The following is a 21,632-nucleotide window of genomic DNA, read 5'->3' as shown; positions in this document are numbered from 1 at the left end:
ACAAATTTCTTGGTATACATTTTAACGAATACCTAGATTGGTCTATGCATACGTATATTGTCCGTGCAAATGTTTTGCGAGGGATGGGTATTATATGTAAATTTCGAAGCTTGATGTCAGTGTGGTTAAACAAACAGCTGTACTACACTTTAGTACACTCACACATTCATTACTGTTTACTTGTGAGTCGGTTCTTCTTCGCCGAGCCCAGACCGGCCAGCTTCTGTCACCAGCAAGGCTACACCTCATCTACCCACACTCATACCCGAGCCCTAAGTGCCCGGCATGCCCGGCCAGAGGTACGGCCGAACATCTTCTGCGGAGCTGCTCTGACTTTGACACGGTCCGAGAAAGGACACTACGCTCCCTGGGCGGGAACCGACCTGGCACCCTGCAGGAGCGGCTCGACACGCCATCACACATTGGGCTCAAGTACGCAGTCCAGCTTTGGAGTGCTTTTTTGGACTTTTTCAGGGACAAGGAAGGGCCTGGCCGCCTCTTTGCAGAGCCGACCTCGGAACCACTCCACCTCGAGGAAGAAGAGAGCACCGGTCCCCCTCGCCCTCCCCCATAGAGCACTCCTTTTTTGCCGCAAGGCTTGGCCTATTAAACGCAGAAATAAAGACGTATTAAAAAAAACTGTTTACTTGTGTGGGGTACCACGACAAAAACTAACATGCAGGGTGACTACCAAGTTGACATTTTCAAATTCCCAGAGTTTTCCAGGTTTCCCCTGAGTGTCCCTGAGTGACACAGAACTTAGTTTTATATCAAGACGGGCTCCCTACATTATGTCGCCCAATAGTTCGACTCTCTAGTAAGCATGTTAAAAAATAAAAAACAACTTAATTCAGTTTGAATAGTAAGGGGTAGTGTTTATTTTATCCAAAAAGAAAACGGAAGGGAGGGGCTAGTAAAATGCACTGCGAATAAAATATCTTCGAAAGAAATCGTAAAACCCATTGCAAATTGAGTCGAACATTCTCAAATACGAATAAAAAAGAGATGCATAGAGAATATTTTCGAATATGAGCTATTTCTATCAACTAATAGCAAGCTAATTGGTATCAGGCCCGAACTTCATCACAAGTGAGATTAAAAAGTTTTTTTGCTTGGATGAGGGACAAGCTCCTTCAAAAAAGCTGTGGCATGCTTCCTATCCCGTTCATTTCTCAATGCGTAGGTCCTTTGCCTTCTTGTTCTCCTTCGGCTGCGCGTTCGCCCCATGGACTATTTGAAGCATCCTCTTGGACAGTTATGCAGTCAGCGTCCGATTTTTCGGACTCCCTAGGGGCCGCAAGAAAGTCCGAAAAAAATGAATGCATGTCTTTTACAGCCCTTAAGGGCTCAAAAAGCCACAGAAACGCCCGAAAAAGCTCTGAAGGCCTGCCAGTAAACTTATTAGGCATATCGGTGCTCGTACTGTGACAGAAGATGGCGGGTGCACGCGTGTATAATTATAATACCCCTGTCACACGGGAAGATTTAATGTCATTCGAATTGAATAGCATTCGCATATAATCCCACTAATCGGGATTTACATGGGATAATTTAATGTCATTCGAATGGAATGACATTTGCCATCGAATGAGTTCCCCTAACTCATTCGCATTCGATTTCGAACCGTATGTATACTCTTGACCCCACATAGACAACAGCGACATGCAGCGCGAAAAAATAATGCGTGCATCAGCAAAGTCAGAATACATTTTTTTAGACTTATAGAAAGGAATCATTATTTTTGCCGCAGTGATATTTTCACCACGGGCTGTGCTCAAGCGCTATTACTGTTTGCATCATTGCATCAGGAGTCTGTTGCGGCGGTCGGCCATATTGGATGTGTTCATCGAAGTGCTTTTAGTTGTGAATAATTGGCGTCAAAATGTTTTCGTCCGTTTTAAAAGTACTCGCAAAAGTTCTAAAACCCGTTTAATAGGCATAAAATTTCTTTGAATTTCACAAATTTTGTTGCAGATCATCATTGCTATCATTTGCGAATGCCATTATATTTTGCTGTGTAGCACCGCAACATTCGATGCATCGAATGTCATTCGATTCGAATGACATTAATTCTTCCCGTGAAACAGGGTATAGGGAATACATACTGTGTCCCATGACAGTTGCCCCTTCCCAAAGTTGTTATGCTTCACAGCGCAACATTGTTGTAATGAGGTGAAGCTGACTTTCGGAAACCGGCATTATGCAACGCGCCGTGCTTTCCGAACTTCGAAGCCAATCGCGATGACCACAAAGGCGGTGTCACTGCCATTGCTGAGAGCGGCGAATTCGTTCAATGAAAAACACGGTACAGAACGGCAAAAGCTTAAGCTAGGCCAAGCATTGCCGCGGTGGTGGCTACGGCTGCCAGGGGATCTGGGTGCGAGTGTGCTGGTTTGAGGCGGCGAGGTTATCAATATGGCGGCGGTTGTGGCTTTTATTAATGCCGTTTCGGACCTGCGGTCACGGCAGAAAATCCGGAAAATCGGACGGCGAAGGGTTCTTTCGTCCGAAATTTCAGACGTTGACCCTATGGGTACGTACAGGTGCCGCGAAGCCGTCCGAATTATCTGGCGTCCGGTAAGTCGCTCGTTGACTGTACTCTGGCAACTCCTCCAGCCGACGACGCGGCGTCAAAGTCCATTCCTTACGATTCATCTCTGTTACTCGGGCCAGCATTACCGTGACTTTGGGCTCCCTTTCAATAAAATTCCAGCAAATTTTTCCTGATAGAAGCACAAATTCCCTGAGCTTTCCCTGAGCTTTCTCTGAGTTTTTCCCCAGACTACTCAAGATCCCTGAGAATTCCCGGTTATTCACATGACGTCACCAACACGCTGCGAGTACAGCTGTGTGCCGTGCTCGGTTTGTGGTTTAGTCGGCGGATGTCCTTTGGATTACAAATTCTTGGTGTGCACTAGCAGTCACCGCAGGAGCTTCTACGAACGCAAAGACGCTGCGGAGTGATGGGCGATGAGCCTGCAATCAGTTTGAGCGCATATGCGCAAGGCTCAGAGAAAGCAGCAAAGAAGCGCTACGTAGAAAAAGTGAAGCTTTGCGGCGGTGTTTACCCACTGCTGCTGGACACGGACGAGCTGTTCTTTGATGTCGAGCTTGTGCCAAAGGTACAGGTCTCAGACATCAAGGATTATTTAGTTCACGCGACTAGCTACGTTACACATGAGCAACTAAAAGCAAAAAAGTCGCTCGAAGCGCACAACTAGCTGACAAGCGGTTTCGTTCAGGAGCCGCAGCTGAAGAAGGTGGACGACGTGATCGTCGTACGTGGAAAGGTAAGTGTTTGTTGAAGTACGTTTAGAATCTCGACAAGCGGTCTCAAAGTCTCTGTGCTAATGACGCGCGCGGAGCGGCGTCACGATGGGAGGCTAATGGCGAGGCAGGCGTGGCGACGCAGCAGCACACATAGTGTGCAGTATATTTAAAGTGGTTAAACGAGAGGAGAGTGATAAGACTGGGTGGTTCAAGGACGCGTCAGGGCTGCGTACGAGCCAGCGTCGGCGGCTGACAGCCGAGATTTGAAACCTAGCTCGCCGTCGCTTCACAGAAGCGATCGCGCGCTCGTTGCATGGCTGCCGAGAAAAGTGTGCACACACGGATTCACGCGCGCGCGGAGGAACGGAAGTTCAAGTGTTCGCGCAGACGCTGGCTACAGCAGACACGGCGTACACGGATCCTCACAGTACTGCGCAGCAGTGTGTGTTTTAAGGTTCTGATGGAATCAATTGATTAGGTGTTGGAATCGTTTTGTTCGCCAATGTAAACCGCAACTCGTGAACTTAAGATTAGATCTCCCTATGTGGTGAGGGCGCTTTTCGCGGCGATGAGCAGTATGGACAGCGCGTAGCATAGCTTGTTTGAACGAGCGTTCATTGTAGAACCGAAAGTAAGCAACACTTCACTAAGCATATCGGTGTCAAAGACCATGAATGTGTAAAGTTGTACGGCGTGGCCCACTACCTTGAGCGAGTGATGTGTCGCGGGACAGATTTAAATCATCGTAATTGTGAATGTTTATGAGATACTGTACCCATATGGTTTAAGCAGGCTAACCCAGTTCGAAGAAGTTTCACAATTCTAAATCATATTCATTGCATTTACAGGTAAACCATTCTCAGGCACTTTCCACACAACCACTGGAGCCATGGATTATTATTAAAGAAGACGGAATGGTGAAGGTAGCACACTGTACGTGCATGGCGGGCCTTGGTGAGGCCTGTTCTCCCATGGGCGCAGTTCTTTTTTATTTGGAGGCAGCAGCTTCATTTCGAGAGAGCCAGGCCTGCACAGACAAGACAAACAAATGGTTGCCACCTTATATGACCAATGTGGCCTGCGCACCAATTGCTGAGATAGACTTTTCATCATCCAATGCGAAAAGACGGCGTCTCAGTGAAACAAAGCACGCTTCTGCGAAGAAAAGTAAAGCTTGGATCAAGAGGCCATCAAAAGAAGAATGGGCTGCCTTCCTGACCAGCGTAAAAAATACTGGAGTGCAGTCTGCAGCGCTCTACTCACAAAGGGCTTTTGCGACGACTTCATTCCGTTGTCTCAAAAGTATTCTACAGCTGTTCTTGGGGAGCTGACCCGTGACAAACCAGCAAATGGGACAACATTCAAGAGGAGTGCCAGATGTTTCCACAAGCATTCACTGTAGAACCAAAGGTAAGCAACACATTGCTTTTGACATTATGTGAACAAAAAAGCTTCGTGTGCTGTAGCATAGTGATACTCGTACAATAGCGTAGTAGTATGCAATTTTGGTGCGCCTGAAGTGTGAAAACTGCGTACAGTTTACTGGTCGGTTAAGGTTTCCATAAGGCACGCAAGCAGCATGGAATTTATGCATTCCTTCAGGCAGTATTTTGCTAAAGTATTTACTTTGTAAATCTTGGCATAAGGGCTTGTGCCTGTTAGGCAAGGGGTAGAATGGCAAAGTACTTGTATTTTGCATGTCAGTGGTCAACGCGAGTGATGCCAGTTCATAAACTTGTCGCATTGCAACACCTTCACTGTTTGAGTGGCCTTTGTTTTGAACATGCAGGTATGTCGCGCTGTACAGGCAGCAACAAGGGAGCAGTCAGCATCTTCTGTTTGGTTTACATTCCGAGCAGCAAGGGTGACCTCACCGACCGTGTATGCAGCCTGCCGAACACCCCTCTACAAGCCGTCCATCAGCCTCATCAAGAGGATGAGCGTCATTATCATAAGCCTCATCAAGCCGTCCATAAGCCTCAAAGAGTATTACGTATTATCGAAGGGGAACCATACCATTGTCACACAGCTCCAATATTTAAAAAGCAACAAATCCTGACTATTGGTAATATACTCAATATGAAAATAGCTACACCAATATCTAACCAAAGAGTATCTGATCCATCTGGTTTCGAAAATAGATACCTTCGGAGAGAAAATTGCCACGACTTGCGACATGTGTTTTATAAAAAGGAAAAGCTGCGCACAAACTACGGCACCAAGAAGCTTGATTACTTAATACCAGATTTCTTACTCAAACACCCTAATGCATTGTCCATTATCGAAAGAAGCACTTCTGTCCACGCCCTGAAAAAAACTAAGCATGCCTACCTATTATCATTTCAGTAGGGACAGACTATGTAGGCAAATGACCACCTTTGTTGTACAGAATTGTTGTTGTCATCTTTTCAAAGTTGTTCATTATATCGTCTAGTGTTTGTATAGTTACTCTTGAAGTCATCATATTTTACATATATTGTGTATTCTTGCAGTTAGTTATCTGTGGTCTTGACTATTTTTTTTTCACTTTTTAAAACTATAAATTGCCGTTTTTTTACTGTTCTCTTTTTTTTTATTCTCACTGAGTGTTTGTGCTTATGGTTAGCTGGCGCTTTGTCAGGCATTTATTTGCCTTTTCGCCAGCGTCACGAAAAATCTGTACATGATTGTCCGAAATAAACAAACTTAACGGGAAACGCTTGCAGCGAACGCTATGCGCGAAGGCAAGCTTTCTGGTTCTTTTTTTTTCACGCACGGCCGCCACTGCCGTGGATGGACGGATGTTATGAGCGTCCCCTTTGGAACGAGGCGGTGGATTGTGCCATCAAGCTCTTGCTATTATACTGCCTAATGTCCTACCTAGGTTAAAAGAAAGAAAGAAAAAAAAAACACGCTGAACTCTCACAACCAAATTTTCTGACACCCTTGTGAATTTTGCTTTTGTACATCTGTTTTTTTTTCGTTTCCCTGCTTTTCTTCCACCAATCTTCCCATTGCCTCTTACTAATGTCTATTGCGAACATGTTTACTTTTTCCCCTGCTCTCGCTGAACCCAAGGGCTTCAAGGAAGCACGACCGCTGGGCACATGTCTTCACATTGTAATAAAACATGCTGCATCATTTCCCTAGCTTTACCGCAGCAAGCACATGCTCCTTCTTCCTTCTTATATCTTGCTTTATAGGTGCCTGTTCTAAGGCATCCTGATCTCGCTTTGAAAAGTAATGAGCTTCCCTTTGAGTTGTCATAAAGTGTTTCTTTCCTGATTTTCTTTTTTCCTCTTAAGTAGTTACTCATGGCAGGTTTCTTTTCCATTGCTGCCACCCATGAGATTATTTCAGCCTCTCTGACTTTCCGCTTGACATTCTTTGTTGCTATGTTGCTCACCTTACAGGCCGCATACTTGCTGGTAAGCTTCCTAGTTTTTTTCCTCCACTGTGAATCGATGTTTTTCCTGTACAGATACCTCAGAACTCTCCCAGCCCATTTATTTGCTTCCGTATTCCTCAGGTGTTCTTCATAATCAATTTTAATGTGAGCTTCCCTCCCTTCAAAACTAGTCCGGCCCAATCACCCTCCACATTTGGGCATGCAAGCAGCACTCGTTGCACTATGCATCATGCGCAACTTTTCTTTGCTCCACAGGTTTTGCTGATGCTGGCCCTTGTTTCACCTTCTGCGCCCATCCACATCTGCCCTACCATGGGCGTATGCGTCAATGCTGTCCAAGATCGTCAAGAACCCGTCACCCGCACGTGTGGTCTCCATAATCTTCTGTCCTTCCTGGATGCACAGCTAGACGGACACCGCATTCATTTCTGGGACGACGTCACCGGCTGATTTACCGCCCTTTCCCAGCCCCTTCAAAAACACCTTACTGATTAACTGCTCCTTCAGTCGGCAGCATTCGTTGCACTATGCCTCATGCGCAACTTTTCTTCACTCCACAGGTGCGTTAGAATTTGACCCTGTATGTTAAACGGAGTGATAATCGCTCACTGTTGGTGCTCTTATGCCCACTTGTCTTGTATGCTATGTGTGATTGTCTCGACGTGGCGCTGTTGTTGTTGCAATGTGGTGATGTCGAGGCAAACCCGGGGCCTCCAAGGATGCAGAGGTTGGCTCAAGATGACTCTGCCTCGAGTAGTCTTCCCGAATGCCATTCTGATCAGATGAGTACCATATTATTAATGCCCAAAGACATAAAGAAGACGACAGTCGAGCTAACTAAAGGTAAGTCGGAGTTGAAATCACACATGAAAGATATGAAAACCTGCCAAAACGTAATTGAAGGCAAGCTAACCAATATTTTCCATCGTCCTGAATCACTTGAAAATAAATCTGAAGCACTAGACACAATCTGAAATGATTTCGCCATAATTCAAGAAAGCACTGAGCGGTTGAAAAAGCAGCAGGGCACCATAGTCTCGCGCTTAGTCAACTTGGAAGACAGATCAAGGAGGAATAACTTGGTTTTTTACGGCATACCCGATTCCCATGAGTCATGGCTGCAAACTCAACAGAAAACTCTGGATGCCCTGTCGTCAGCAATGGGAAATGCCTTGCCACCAAACTCAGTTGAACGGGTGCATCGAATTGGTACTTTTTCAAATGCGAAGTGTCGTCTGGTTATAATGAAACTATCAAACTTTAAAATTAAGGAGAGCATACTTTTGTCGCGCAACCAGCTTAAAGGCAGTAACATTTCAGTATCTGAGGACTTCTCGCCTGCGACAAGGCTCGCTCGAAAAAAGCTTCTCGAATTTGGTAAAAACCAGCCTAATTCCCCCTCATTTAAACTACCTTTTAAGAAGCTTTTCATTGATAAACAATGTTTCATGTATGACCCAACAAGTGACAGCGTTAAACGAGTTAAAAGTGCTGTTCCAGATCACGCAAGCGTACCTGACAATCTGCATCATCATCATCCTACTACATAGCAATGCGCGAAGGGCAATGGCGTATCTTTAACACCACAAGCCTCTGTGCTTGTTGCAAACACTAGAAGTGTGCTTCGCAAACACGAGGAACTAGAATCGCTCATCGATAGCTGTAATACTGGTATTACATTAACAAAAACGTGACTACAGCCTCATGTGCAAGATTGTGAACTCTTTTACTTGTCTCGATTTTGTATCTTCCATTGCGATTGCAATGCTCGCAAATCGGAGGCATGCTACTCGCTATTTCAAAGTACCTGCAATGTCATCAAGTCCACTTTCACTGTAACCTGGAAGTTGTGTGCACGTGCGTCGATATCGGTTACTCTAGAATTACGATTGTTGTTTGCTACCACGCTCCATCCTACCCACCCACTTTCACCGCTGAGCTAACAAACCCTTACTATGCGGCATCCTTCGAACCCCATTATATTACTGGGGAATTTAAACTTCCCCAACATATGCTGGACTACTGAACCTCTGCACTGTTATCCATCTTCCTCACAAAGTAACGACTTTCTTGATCTCTGCTCTGTGTTTTACCTAGCACAATTAGTATTACAACCAACTACAATCTCAGAAAGTGCTGCTAACCTCCTTGACTTAATCTTATGCTCTCATCCTGAAGTGATCACCTGGGTCTTTCTTTCAACATATTATTTCCTGTGATAAAACCAATTGTTGAAAAAATAATAATTTACTACGACAGGATAAAGTTTGACGCTATTAATATTAAACTTTCCTAAGCCAATTTGATGATCGCACGGTTGATGAGAACTGGACCGCTTTCAAAAGTAAAATACATGAGCTCACCGACAAGTTTACTCCGTCAAGTGTAATATCCTGCAATGTTAAGAAACCCTGGTTTAACTCTAAGTTAAAAAGGCTTTCCAACCGAAAAAGAAACGACTGTATCGAATAGCAAATAAAAGTTCACTGGCATCGAAATGGGACGCTTATAAGGAGGCGAACAGTGCTTACACAGAAGCTATAAAACTTGCCAAAAAGGCATTCCAAGTACACACTTTGCCCACAATGCTTGCGAATGACCCTAAAAAGCTCTGACGTGTTATTAACCCTTCGAAAGATACCGTATTTATCGCGTAATGATCGTACTTTTTTTCAGAAACATTAACACAAAATCAGGGGTGCGATCATTATGCTGGTTAAATTTCCCGCGAAAAGAAAAAAAACTTTTTTCGTCCCGCGTTTGCTGCGGGGCACCAAAACAAAAATGGCGGCCGGCGGAGCAAGCCGAACGCGCCGAACGCGATTTTTTTTTCTTCTCGTGAGTACATTACGTGCATTGAAACAGTTTCTTCCGTATCAGTAATGAATAATATTGTTAATATCGGCAAGTTTGCGGCAATAACGTAGCCATGTCCACTTTGAGGGGACAGAAACAGATGGGCGCGCTTAGCTGCCAGTAACATAGAAACACATGGCCGGCATGCTGCGGAAACTGCGGCATCTGTCTTCACTACTATATGCACGTTTCCGCTAAGGGTGGGCGGCTAGCTGTGCTACAAGCGTCGGCGCATGAATAGGGTACACTTCTAACGTATCAGCGTGAACATGGCTACTATCGTTGCCGCTCGCGGTTTGTTGCGTGCCCACGAGTGCAGACGAGAAGAATCGAAAGCCGCCATTTTTGTTGTTGACCACAACCATTATAAAGCCTACACATAATAAAGACAAGTTTGGTTGTAGCTTTTTTTGTCATGGAAGTGCGGAAAGTAATAAAAGGAATTAAATGTGGCATCTACTTAAGAATGTGTGGTGCGTGCAGCCCGCTTGGTTTGTCTTGAAGAGTAGTTCGCGTAGCATTCCACAGATGGTAAGCGCGACCATTATTCGCTAGACTTGGCACATGACATATCGCTGCGGCAAGTTCGGGGTGCGATCATTACACGGGAAATAAAAAAAATCAAATTTTGACGACGAAATTCAGGGGTGCGATCATTATGCGAGTGTGATCATTATGCGAGTAAATACGGTAATTCGGTCACGCTGATCGATTCCAGTGTTTCACCGGTACCCGAAGATGTATGTCCCCATATTCTTAATTCTGTTTTCTGTAACAACTTATTCATATGTAATGACCCTGTGCTTCCAACTCTTGAGTTTTACAATTACCCACCTATGGACTTTATTATCATTGAACCTCTTGGGGTTGAAATGTAATTAAAGATCACAAGTTGTCAAGTCTCGGAACCGATTTGGTTAATGCAAAATTCCTGAAAAATACTGTAGCTTATTCCTCTGTTCTGCTTTCAAAAATTTTTCATCAATCCTTAGATACCCATCAGCTACCTGCAGATTGAAGGTAGGGAAGGTGGTCCCACTTCACAAGTCCAGTAGCAAATATTCGTCCCTCAACTAGCGCCCTATTTCCCTCACCAGCATTCCTTGCAAGGTTCTTGAACATATTTTGTACTCACATTTAGCATAGCACTTAGACAATAATTCATTTTTCACAAAAGCACAATATAATTTCCGAAAAACCTCTTGTGAAACTCAACTTCTTTCTTTTACTCACAGCCTTCATCTTATTCTTGACAAAGGTTCATTCGCAAACTGTGTTTTCTTTGATTTCGCCAAGGCCTTCGACAAAGTGTGTCATAAATTACTTCTATTTAAACTTAGTAAACTTAATCTTGGTCCTAACCTGTTTGCATGGCTTGAGCATTTTCTCCTTAATCGGTCACAGTATGTTGTGTCAAACAATCATATGTCCCCATCTAACCCTGTAGACTCTGGTGTGCCCCAAGGATCAGTTATAGGCCCTCTTTTTTTCTTAATTTACATTAACAATTTACCCAATGACATCTGTTCTGATATTTACCTTTTCGCAGATGACTGTGTTATCCTCCGCTAAATCTCAAACAAATCTGATAAATTCTTACAAGATGATATAAACGCTATCTCCAACTGATTGATGTATGGTTAATGCAACTTAACATAACTAAATGTAAATGTATGCATGTAACTCACAGCAATATTCCGCCGCCGAACTATTACCTTAATGATACTCCCCTAGAGGTCGCATAAATACTTGGCGTCCACATAACCTCGTCACTTTCCGTATCATTGCACATAGATAATGTAATTAACAATACTAACAGCATGCTAGGTTATCTTCGCCGAATTTTTTCTTCTGCTCCTGCATCATTAAAATTAATCCTCTACAAAACACTTCATCATCAGCCTGGTTACACCCACGGCAAAGCAAAGGCCTCTCCCATACTTCTCCAACCACCCCGGTCATGTACCAAGTGTGGCCATGTTGTCCCTGCAAACTTCTTAATCTCATCCGCCCACCTAACTTTTTGCCGTCCCCTGCTACGCTTACCTTCACTTATTAGGAGTAAAATAGAGTATGCCTCATCCATCTGCGACCTGCACCTCAAAACCCTTATTCAATTACTTGAACTCATTCAAAACAATGACGTTCCATTCATAGCAATTACAACTGCACATCAAGCGTAACTGACAAGAAAAACTCTTTGCTACTCGCTCCTCTCTCAGCCCGGTGTAAGTGCTTTCACCTTGCTTTATTTCATAAACTATATTTCCACAATTGCTACCTGCGCGATAATCTTATAGCATCGCCTACCTACATTTCCTCTTCCTTTGATCATAGCCATAAGGTTGGAACAATTCAATGCCGCACTATAACCTGTAACGAATCATTTATTCCTAGGACCTCTTACTAATGGAAGCACCTTCCCAGCGCAGTTGTCATAATCAAGGACAAAAAGTTTCGTTCGGCCTTATCAGACATCATCACTCCTAGATACAATTAACTAATCAATTTTGCTGTAATAACTAACCATCTCTTGCTGCTTTGTTATTTACTTGTGCATGTTTTTTACCCACTCTTCTCTGTAATAATTCGGTTTTGAGGGTACAATAAAATAAAAATTAAAAAATTAGATTTGTAGCCTTCCCGTGAGCGCCCAGAGCAAGGCGTCCTACTGACCTCTGGTTCCCATCGAGTCCTGCTTGTACCCCAATTTCAAGCAAACTGCATTTCCAAAGGCAAGTCCTGGAACCATTACACCTTTCCACATACCCCGGAGCACCTCGTACCTATTGTATCCCCATAGTGCTCTGTGCTTCATTATGGCTGCATTTCTCTTCCCCTTCACTGTTACTGTTCTTCCTGTGGTTCCATATATCTATTGACTTCGTTTATCCATATAACAAGGTATTTCCTGGCGCTGTATTGCAACTGTCTGCTCACTGTTTTTATTTAATACGATAACACTTGATTTTCTAATACTAAATTTCAAACCTAAATTCTCGCCTTCCTGTCCACAGATATTAGCTAGACGTTGCACATCACTTTGCTTGTTAGCTAGCAACACAATGTTGTCCGTATAAAATAAACCTGGAAACTGCTGCTCTACTGCTGTACCCACCTGTTTGTAGGAGAGATTAAACCCAATATTACTTCCTGCTAGCGCCCTCTCCATCCTCATCATGTGTACCATGAACGGCAGTGGGGGAAAAGGGCACCCCTGCCTCAGTCCCTTGTTGACATCAACTTTTTCCTCGCTCCTCATCCCTTCCCATTCAAAGCAAACGGTATTTTCTAGGTAAATCTCTCTCGAAAGCTGTAGACAATCATCACGTGAGTCTTCCCCTTCCAGAATATCCCACAAAATGTTGCAGTCTACAATATCATACGCTCCTGTAATGGATGCACACACATGAGCATCATCTGGTGGTGCTTCAAGGTGGCTTCCTTTGCTTTCCTCCTCATACTTCCGCTGCACCCTCCTCCTCGTGCTCTCTTCGCTCTCACCGTATTTCACGCTCCCTCCCCCAACCGCGCTACGTTCCGCATTCACTCTTTCGTCGTTCGTTATGCTCGTTCACTTGGCTACATCACCGAGGGACACTGACGCTTAACGCAGAAATAGGCGCCTGAGAGCTCTGCTCTAAAAAACACGCACATACACGTATAGCGTGCAGTATGGCACTGCACATGGTTCAGAGCGCTCCCACAGGCAGGAAACGTGGGCAAACGCACCTGGCGGTAGAGGAAAGACCTAGAGCGAATGTGAAACTCCCAGAGGTCGATGTTTTCGTACAGCGGGTCATCGCTGTCTATGGGCGCTGCCGGCTGGAGTCGGAACTCAGTCACTTCCCGCACTGTGCTACGCTCTTCTTCTTCGGGCGTGCGACTGACACCCTTAAAGGAACGAAAGTCGTGCTCGCCACTCAGAAGCTCCATTGCCTCGTGCACCCGGTCGACATTCAAAGGCCTGCGTGAGAGAAAGCACACTTGCTCACACTGCAGAGGTGTTTTGGAAACATGTTCGTGTTGTGTAAGGAGAAAGAATGTTTTGCAACAAGACGTACTGGCGACAACTGAAGGGGGAATCCACATTTCTCGTGATAAGTGCAATTACACCAACACTTCACAACTCCTTTAGGTCATTTACAGTATGTTGGCATCATTCTAGAGCGATCACGTTCCGGGATAAGCTCCCTTTCCTGAGGGTTCGCGCTCGGCACCGGACACACCGAAATACACGTTCGACAGTGTTCCTCGCACTGCATGTGCCAAGCACAGAGTCAGGAATGCCGTCATTCGGTGCCGAGTCACGCAAATGGGTTCGTATCCTTGGAAGTCATCGCTTAAGAGTACCACCCTATGTTGCAATGCGTAGGGAAAACCCATTCAGTGATATGCCCTCTGAGAAGTGTTTCGTATCCTCCTGAGACCAGAACACTGGCACGGGACATAATTGCTTTTCAGACTAATTTTTATTGAATGTGAAAGCCATTGTCCTTTAATTTGAATGCCACAGTTGATGGCAAAAGCTGCATCTCCATATATGCGTAAGATGTAACTATCTCCTTATGTTTGCATATGTAAAAACTGCACTTCAATGCCTAAACACAAACATGAAGATGGAACTATGTGTAGTACATTGCGGTGTTGTTGCTGCATCCTGAATTTTTACACACTTCAAGGTTGCTTTTCGTCATGTATAACAACACAGATGTCTAGATCAATTCAGTGACTCGAAAAGCGGATGACAAGAATATCAGTGAACCACTTCCATATACAGTTCCACATGCACGATACTTCATATCTAGGTTGATATGTTGAGTAATCTATTCGGAATGATTTCGAAAAAAAAATTTAAGACAATGTGAAATGTAATGTACAAAGTGTCTTAGGAGAATACATTAATAAATTATGCAAGAAATGCGGAAGTAAAGAAAAGCGAGGCAGGGGTGTTGAGCGCAGCTAATTGGTGGATTCGAAAACAATCTTCACCACGCGTCTCATGGACATAAAAATTTTAAAGGTTTCCTGGAAACGAACCTCGCTGGATTGCGGCGCGGCCACTGTTGCCGGGCGCCTGATGTGTTCCAATCGTGGCCAGCATCAGAGACATCTACGTAGACAGATAAGGAGACAGTTAAGTAACGGAATGGACCTGGAACTGGGGGGTCTGGAAGGCGCTGCTGTGACATGACGCCTCGCATCGACAGGAAAATGCTCAGAAAAGCACATATTGTAGCTTTATTACATGCGTGAACACTTCACGTGAGCAAAGCTATGAAAAACGCAACGTTAAGTGCATAGGAAGGCGGGACTACGATTTCTTGTGCGCCCATACGGCCTTCCAAGATTGCTGCTCAACCGCCAGCTCATTTAGACAGCAAAGTTGTTTTTGATTTCAATGGTTTCTTCTTTGACGACTTCATCGGAATTGGGAAGGAGACTTAAGATGGCAGCTGCCCGCTTAGTCTCTTATACTGCCATCTACGGTGCATATGGAAAACTGAATTGGCACCTTGTTTACAACACTGCGAACTCCCCTGACGATATTCTAGAATATTCTTTGCAAAGCTTTGACTGCATTGCCATCTCGACACCATCTCGTCATGGTGCGAAAAATGGCACATACCTCTTGACTAATCAAAATGCAAACCGATGTCTTTTAGCCATAAGGAGACTGCCCCTACCGCCTACTTATCGCACTAGCTCTGCCAACATCAGCACCATTTCATCTTACGAATACCTCTAATACACATCGAAATGACGAGTTGCGAAACTGCGCACTTGCTCGGGCATTAACAAATAAACATGAAAAATGCACACCCAGAAGTGAAAAAAAGTTTGGATACGCGACATTCGTCCGTCCTCAACATGAATTCACTTTCGCTAGCTGATATTAGCTGAATTCTGGGGTTTTACATGCCAATATGATTTGATTATGAGTGAGGGACTCCGGAATAATTTTGCCCACCAGGGAATCATTAGAATGCCCTCACTGCATGGGACATGGGCGTTTCTGCATTTCGCTCCCATCGGAATTTCATCCCACGACCTTGTGCACCATAGCCGCTAAGCCACCATGGCGGGTATCTGACATCAAGATTAACTAGCAGTTGCATCCGTACAAATCTAGCCACTTGCTTCATCATTTCACAATATTCACGGTCCACTAGTGTCACTTCCTTGAAGCAAATAATCAGTCTACCCACATTGAAGTCACGCTGCGCCTTTGTTTGCTTTACTCCTTTTACAACCAACGCTCAAGGCACCACTTGCTTAAACCACCATTCTTCTTGCATAAATCACAGCTTTTTCATAGCATGTTTATCTGGCTGCAAAACAGTCATGACCGTGCACTTCCACAGTGATGCCACTGACGAACTGAGGTTGGGAGTAATTTCCAGAGCAGCAAAATCTTAATTTTGGAGAAGTTTTGCAGCAACCAAATACAAATTTAGGAGCACTTTGAAGGCAATCAATGCTGTTGTGTTTAGTGGTTCATGCAAAGGAGCAGACAAGTTCCCAAGGTGGGCGAGCGACGTTTACTGCCACGTTTGTTGGTGCGTGGTTGGTCGAGATGAGCCAGCGGGCAGGTTGTGGCACATGCCTTTTACTAGTTTTGCACGCCTGTGCATTATCGACCTAACGATATACAGCGGCGCTAGGCCGGACACCACATCTCTCCCATTTTATATTGGCTAATTTAACAAGCTAAACTCCAGCTTGATATCTGTCCGGTGGTCGACGCTAGTCGGGTAGCGTCTTGCATCTGCTGTCTGGATCTCTCGCGAAGCGGAAGGACCACTAGTGAAAGGAGCTGAGGAGGTCACTGGGTCGATGCCTGGTTGAAACGCCAAGAACTCGTATCCCTCCTGATCAGATGCCTTGCGGTTTGAATCCGTGGTCTGCGCGAACAGCTGGTCCTTGTGACAATGCCAGGTGAAACTGCCTCTGGGTGCAGTAGCACGAACAGTAAAAGACGAATGGCCGGACTGCCCTACAACACCATGAACCCAATTTGGTCTTCCTCAATAATTGCGAGCCATCACTCGGTCACCGACTGTTATATCACGATCATGACGTGGGCGAACCACGGATTGTTAAACTGATTATACACAACCCTTCCTCCCACTGCTGGCTTGACAACATCAAGTTTATTTTGCAGCTGTAGTCCTAGGAACAAGTTTGCTGGTGACTCACTTGTTGTCACATTGGGTGCGTTGCGATAGGTAAGCAAAAATTCTTTAATTCAGGTGTAATGTGTCCGCTCCGCTAGGTTTACGAGGAGCTTTTTCAAGTGTCTGAATAAAACCCTCTGCAAGCCCGTTTGAGCTGGGATGATACGGAGCTGTAAGCACGTGACGACAGCCCAATTCCTTGACAAAAAGCCTGACCTCATCAGAAGCTAGTGAGCCGCTATCAATAACAATGGTTTCTGGGAAGCCAAACTGCACGAATAGCTCTCTCAATTTATCAACTGTAGCATCCGCCGTAGTCAAGCGCATAACAAACACTTCCGGCCACTTGGAGTGTGTGTCCACGACTACAAGAAACATGGCATGCAAAAGGGGGCAGCAAAATCTATATGTAAGCGCTGCCACGGTGCTGTTGGCCAAGACCAAGAATACAGGGGCGCTTTGCACGGCTCACAACGTTGTTCTTGACAACTTACGCAGGCCTTGACCTGATGCTCGAGGTCGGCCTCGATGAACGGCCACCACACGTAGCTGCACACCAGTTGCTTGCTGCGCACAATGCCTGGGTGCCTTTCGTGGAGTTCGTCCAGCAGCAAGTTGCACAACTTTGCCGGCACGATCACTCGCATCCTAAACATGATGCAGCCTTGGTGAACTGTGAGCTCGTTGCGTCTGTCAAAAAAAGGCTTCAAATCTTTTTCAGTCACAGATGACGGCCACGCCACGCTTACGAAATATATCACTTCACAAAGCAAGGGGTACCGAGCTGTTGTTCGGGCAATATCCTGGCTTGAAACTGGCGTTGATTGCAACCACAATGAATAAAAAGTTTTTTCTCTTGTGTTCCGTCTTTCACGATTGATAGCTAGAGGTGCAAAAAGAAATCGGCTTCAGCATTCTCGATTGATCTTCTGAACATAAGCGAATACCGGTAAGCTGACAATGTGACAGCCCAGTGCTGCAAACGCGCTGCTGTGATGGTCGGAATGCCGGTTGTCGGGTCCAAGATTGTTCGAAGCAGTTTATGGTCAATGACTATTGTGAACGAACGGCCGTAAACATAGAAATGAAACTTCTTAACACTGAATAATATTGCTAGGGCCTCTTTCTCAAACTGGCTGTATTTATTTTTGGCATCACTCAACATACGCAATGCGAAAGCGATTGGCTTTGTGCTGCCATCATCCAAAACATGAAAAAGGACTGCGCCTAAGCCATAGTGCGAGGCGATAGCTGCAACGGTTTGCACGGGTCGTAATGTGCCAGAGTCAGCAGAGAGGCTAGCAAGCTCTTTATCTTGGTCAACGCTTTCTGGCAACACTAATCCCAGCACTACGGGGCGTTTTTACATAGCAACCTGAAGAAATGGTTGCACCACCGTTGCTAGCTTAGAAAGTAACTTGTCTTAGAAATTGACAACTCCCAGGAACGACTGCAGCTGCTGCCTGTCTTTAGGGGCTGGAGCCTCGAGAAGTACATCAAGCTTCTCCGTCATTGCCGAGATGCTCTGTGCGCTGATTCTGTGTCCGAGGTAGCAAAGTTCCTGTTAGAAAAACGAACACTCCTCTTTCTTGACGCAGATGCCTCTTTCAAGAAGTCATTTTAACACAGCTTCCAGATTGATGAATGCCCTTTGTTATTTTTACCTGTCACCAGATTGTCGTCTAGGTAGAAGTAAACCCTTCAGCATGGTTTCAATTATTCTTTGGAAAATTCCAGGTGCAGACGAAATTCCAAACGCGAGTCGATTAACAGCAAACAATCCTTTCTGCGTATTCAACGTGTGGCATTGTTTTGACAATTCCGACATGACCACTTGCTGATAGGCCCGGTTGAGATCAATCTTCGAGAAATGCCTACCTCCCAACAAGGCTGTGAACAGGTCATCCACATTCGGTAAAGGGTAGCGGTCAACATCAAGGCACGGGTTAACAGTCATCTTGTAGACACCGCAAATCCATATGCTACCATCTTGTTTGATTATAGGTACCTCCAGTGCGATATGTGCTTGATGTTGTGCTTGTGTTGTGAGAGGTCCTTGACGAATGCAACATAAGCCAAAGTAGGAAGAAGCCACAGCCCGGAAAAAAATTGGTTGTGACAAATGAATAAGGGAGAAGAGAAGAAAGAGGAGAGCGTGCGCTGCGGGGGCTGGGAAGACTGGCGAGGAGCAGGTGCCAGTTTGTGGAAGAGGGAAAAGAAAACCATGCCTAGGCGGAGCGAGGAGGCAGCCCTGCTATTCCAAAGGACCAGACTGTTCCTGGGATGCCCGCGGATGACAGTCCACGGACAAACTGAGCCTGGTCGATGGAGCAGACTGGCCGGTCAGACGAGAAGACCCAGGCCTAACCTACACCCTGGGTCTTGCTGACCGTTGCAGAGTGCTGCTCCTGCGCCCCAGGCCGACCGACGCTTCTCAAAGAGCGTGGCTACGACCCGTGCACCAACCATTCATAAGTGCTGATTTCACACCTGGCCCTACACCTGGTCTACCGGAGTACACAGCTGGGACCTGCCCATTGACCGTGCTGGTCGCAACTACCAAGCGTCGCATGGAAGCCAGCGTCGACAAGGGGCCCTGCGGTCTGTCCCCTGCCGCGCCCTCGGCAACTGCCCTGTCGTCTGGGCCGACGCAATTTTTCCTGGTGAACCCGTGGTTATAACATCACTGTGACTTGGTCTTATCACATCGTTAATGGGCATAGTAGAGAAACATTTAGGGCGACTCTACAGCTTTGATCGCTCCCTGTTTATATGTTGCTGCCAGCTATAACGACTTTTTTTCTGAGTTATTTAGCATGTATTGTAGATATAGCCTAATCGATCTTGTGAGAGCAGTGTGAAAAGATTGCATTTCGTGTACAAACGGCTTTGTCTATTATTCGCGCCAAAGTTGATGATGATGATGATTTGGGATTTTTATGGCGCAGCAGCTTTGCAGGCTATAATGTGCCGAGCACATGTTTTTCGAATTAGCTTATTTGTTCAAATGCTGTAAAATGGAGTAAATGACAAAGTAAAAGTATAAAACATGAAATGCGATACAGTTCTTGTAGGGCTCCTGTAGCTTTTAAATAGTTAAAGGTATCTTCATATGGCACGAGTTGTTGATCGCTCAGTAAGAGCATGGGATAAAAAGCAATTCTTTTCTTTTAAAAAAATTCGGGACATGTTATTAAAATTTCTAGCACGTTTAAAAATTTACCACAGTGTTGGCACATTGGTTGTGGTTTGTTATTAGGCAACTATGGGTCAGCCTTGTGTGACCAATTCTTAAGCGACATAAGATTACCTCGCAAAATCTTTGTCTGTGGCGACAACTGTCATTCTTGTAAAACAGGTGTTATGCAATGAAGCTTGTTAGGTCCTTTCTGATCCCACAGTTTCTGCCAGTGTTTTACAACTATTTCTAATGTGGCTTTATAATCTTGCCAAAGTAGGCCAACATCATTTAGCTCCAAATCTTTGGTACTGGCTGCCATAAAATCTGCTCTTTCATTCCCAGATATCCCTACATGACTAGGAATCCAGCAGAAAGTGACGTTTAAAGCTCTCTTATGACATTTGGTGCACTGATTTTGTATTTTATTCAGTAGATTATTTCTAGATGGTACCCTAGATGCGAGAGCTTGAAGAGAGCTCAAGGAGTCACTAAATATGACAGATTGGTCATTTCCTCTTTTCAGGATGTCTTCAAGAGTTAACAAGGTGGCATAGAGTTCTGCAGTAAACACAGTAGCCTGACTTGGAAGTCTCATTTGTTTTTCAAATTAGTTTGATGTGACTGCAGCGCCTACATCATCATTGCTTTTTGATCCACCTGTAAAATATTTCATGCACAAATTATATTCTGATTCTATTTCACAATATTCACTTAGTAGGGTCTCTCTTGGTGAAGACTGTTTCTTGTTTTTTGTTAACCTGAAGTTGTATTCCACATGCTTCATCTCCCAAGGAGCAAAAGAAGGTTCATCTTGCAAGAATTTGTTTTCTTAGGTTGTAACATAGGTCCGCATTCAGTTTTTGGTACCTGATAAAAAAGGAAGGTATGATTGCCGGTTTGTTGCTAAAATGTGTTTCAAAATGCGGCATTGTAAATAGTAGTCTACAAGGATGCGTTGAACAGGACTCAACCATGTACCTCATTGACTCAACATGTACCCTCATTATGTACATGTTTCCAAGAAGTAGTCTTCTGTGTTCCAAAGACAACTGGTTGGTTTCTGCATACAGGCTTTGTTGAGAGACGTACAAAACGTGCCGGAACACAGACGTAGTCCAAGATGATGCACCGGATCAAGAACCTCTAATGCCGACTTTCGAGCTGAGCCGTACACAAAACGTCCGTAGTCCAATTGTGACCGGACAGCTGCATTGTATATGCGAAGCAGACATATTCTATCTGAACCCCATGATCGGTGGAATAGGAGCTTTATTAGATTTATGGATTTGAGAGATTTTTGTTTTGCATACGCGATGTGCACTTTGAAGTAGAGCTTCTTTATTGAATTGAATTTGAACAAAACATGATCTTATAACTCCAGTTCCGGTAGTTCCAGTTTAGTTTCCGTAAGGATCTCAGCACTAAGCTTGCGTTATTAGCTCAGAAATAATTAATCTTAACCGCTGTTGATGAGTAAAAATTGGTCTTGGGAATTTTTGCAGACTTTACCAAAGCCTTTGACCATACAAACCACTCCCTTCTAAATGAGAAATTTTTATACTATGGCTACCACGGCAAAGCTGCACGCCTGATTAAATCATACTACAGTACCGTGTCCAGTACCGTGGACGTACGTTTTGCAGCACCCAGAAAGAAGAACAAAGGATAGTGGTCAGTAATGGAATGATTTATTACTCCAGTGGTATATTCAGAAGATGACGAGGAAAATACAGGATCTATCAATGTGCAAGAACCAGAA

General features: G+C 44.7%; 1 protein-coding gene across 3 annotated transcripts in view; it reads right to left on the bottom strand.

Moving 5' to 3' along the window:
* The window catches only part of LOC142576634 (tRNA pseudouridine synthase-like 1), an 87,356-nt gene that overhangs the window by 8,122 nt on the left and 57,602 nt on the right, over positions 1-21,632 (bottom strand). For all 3 annotated transcript variants that reach the window (XM_075686844.1, XM_075686846.1, XM_075686845.1), the window contains exon 5: positions 13,247-13,481. In XM_075686844.1, coding sequence (XP_075542959.1) covers positions 13,247-13,481 — 235 coding nt within the window. The remainder of the gene's footprint in view (positions 1-13,246; positions 13,482-21,632) is intronic.

Source organism: Dermacentor variabilis, chromosome 3, assembly GCF_050947875.1.
Source record: "Dermacentor variabilis isolate Ectoservices chromosome 3, ASM5094787v1, whole genome shotgun sequence".
NCBI classification, from domain to species: Eukaryota; Metazoa; Arthropoda; class Arachnida; order Ixodida; family Ixodidae; genus Dermacentor; species Dermacentor variabilis.
Note: the sequence above shows the minus strand (reverse complement) of the source record. Positions and strands in the feature narration are given on the sequence as shown.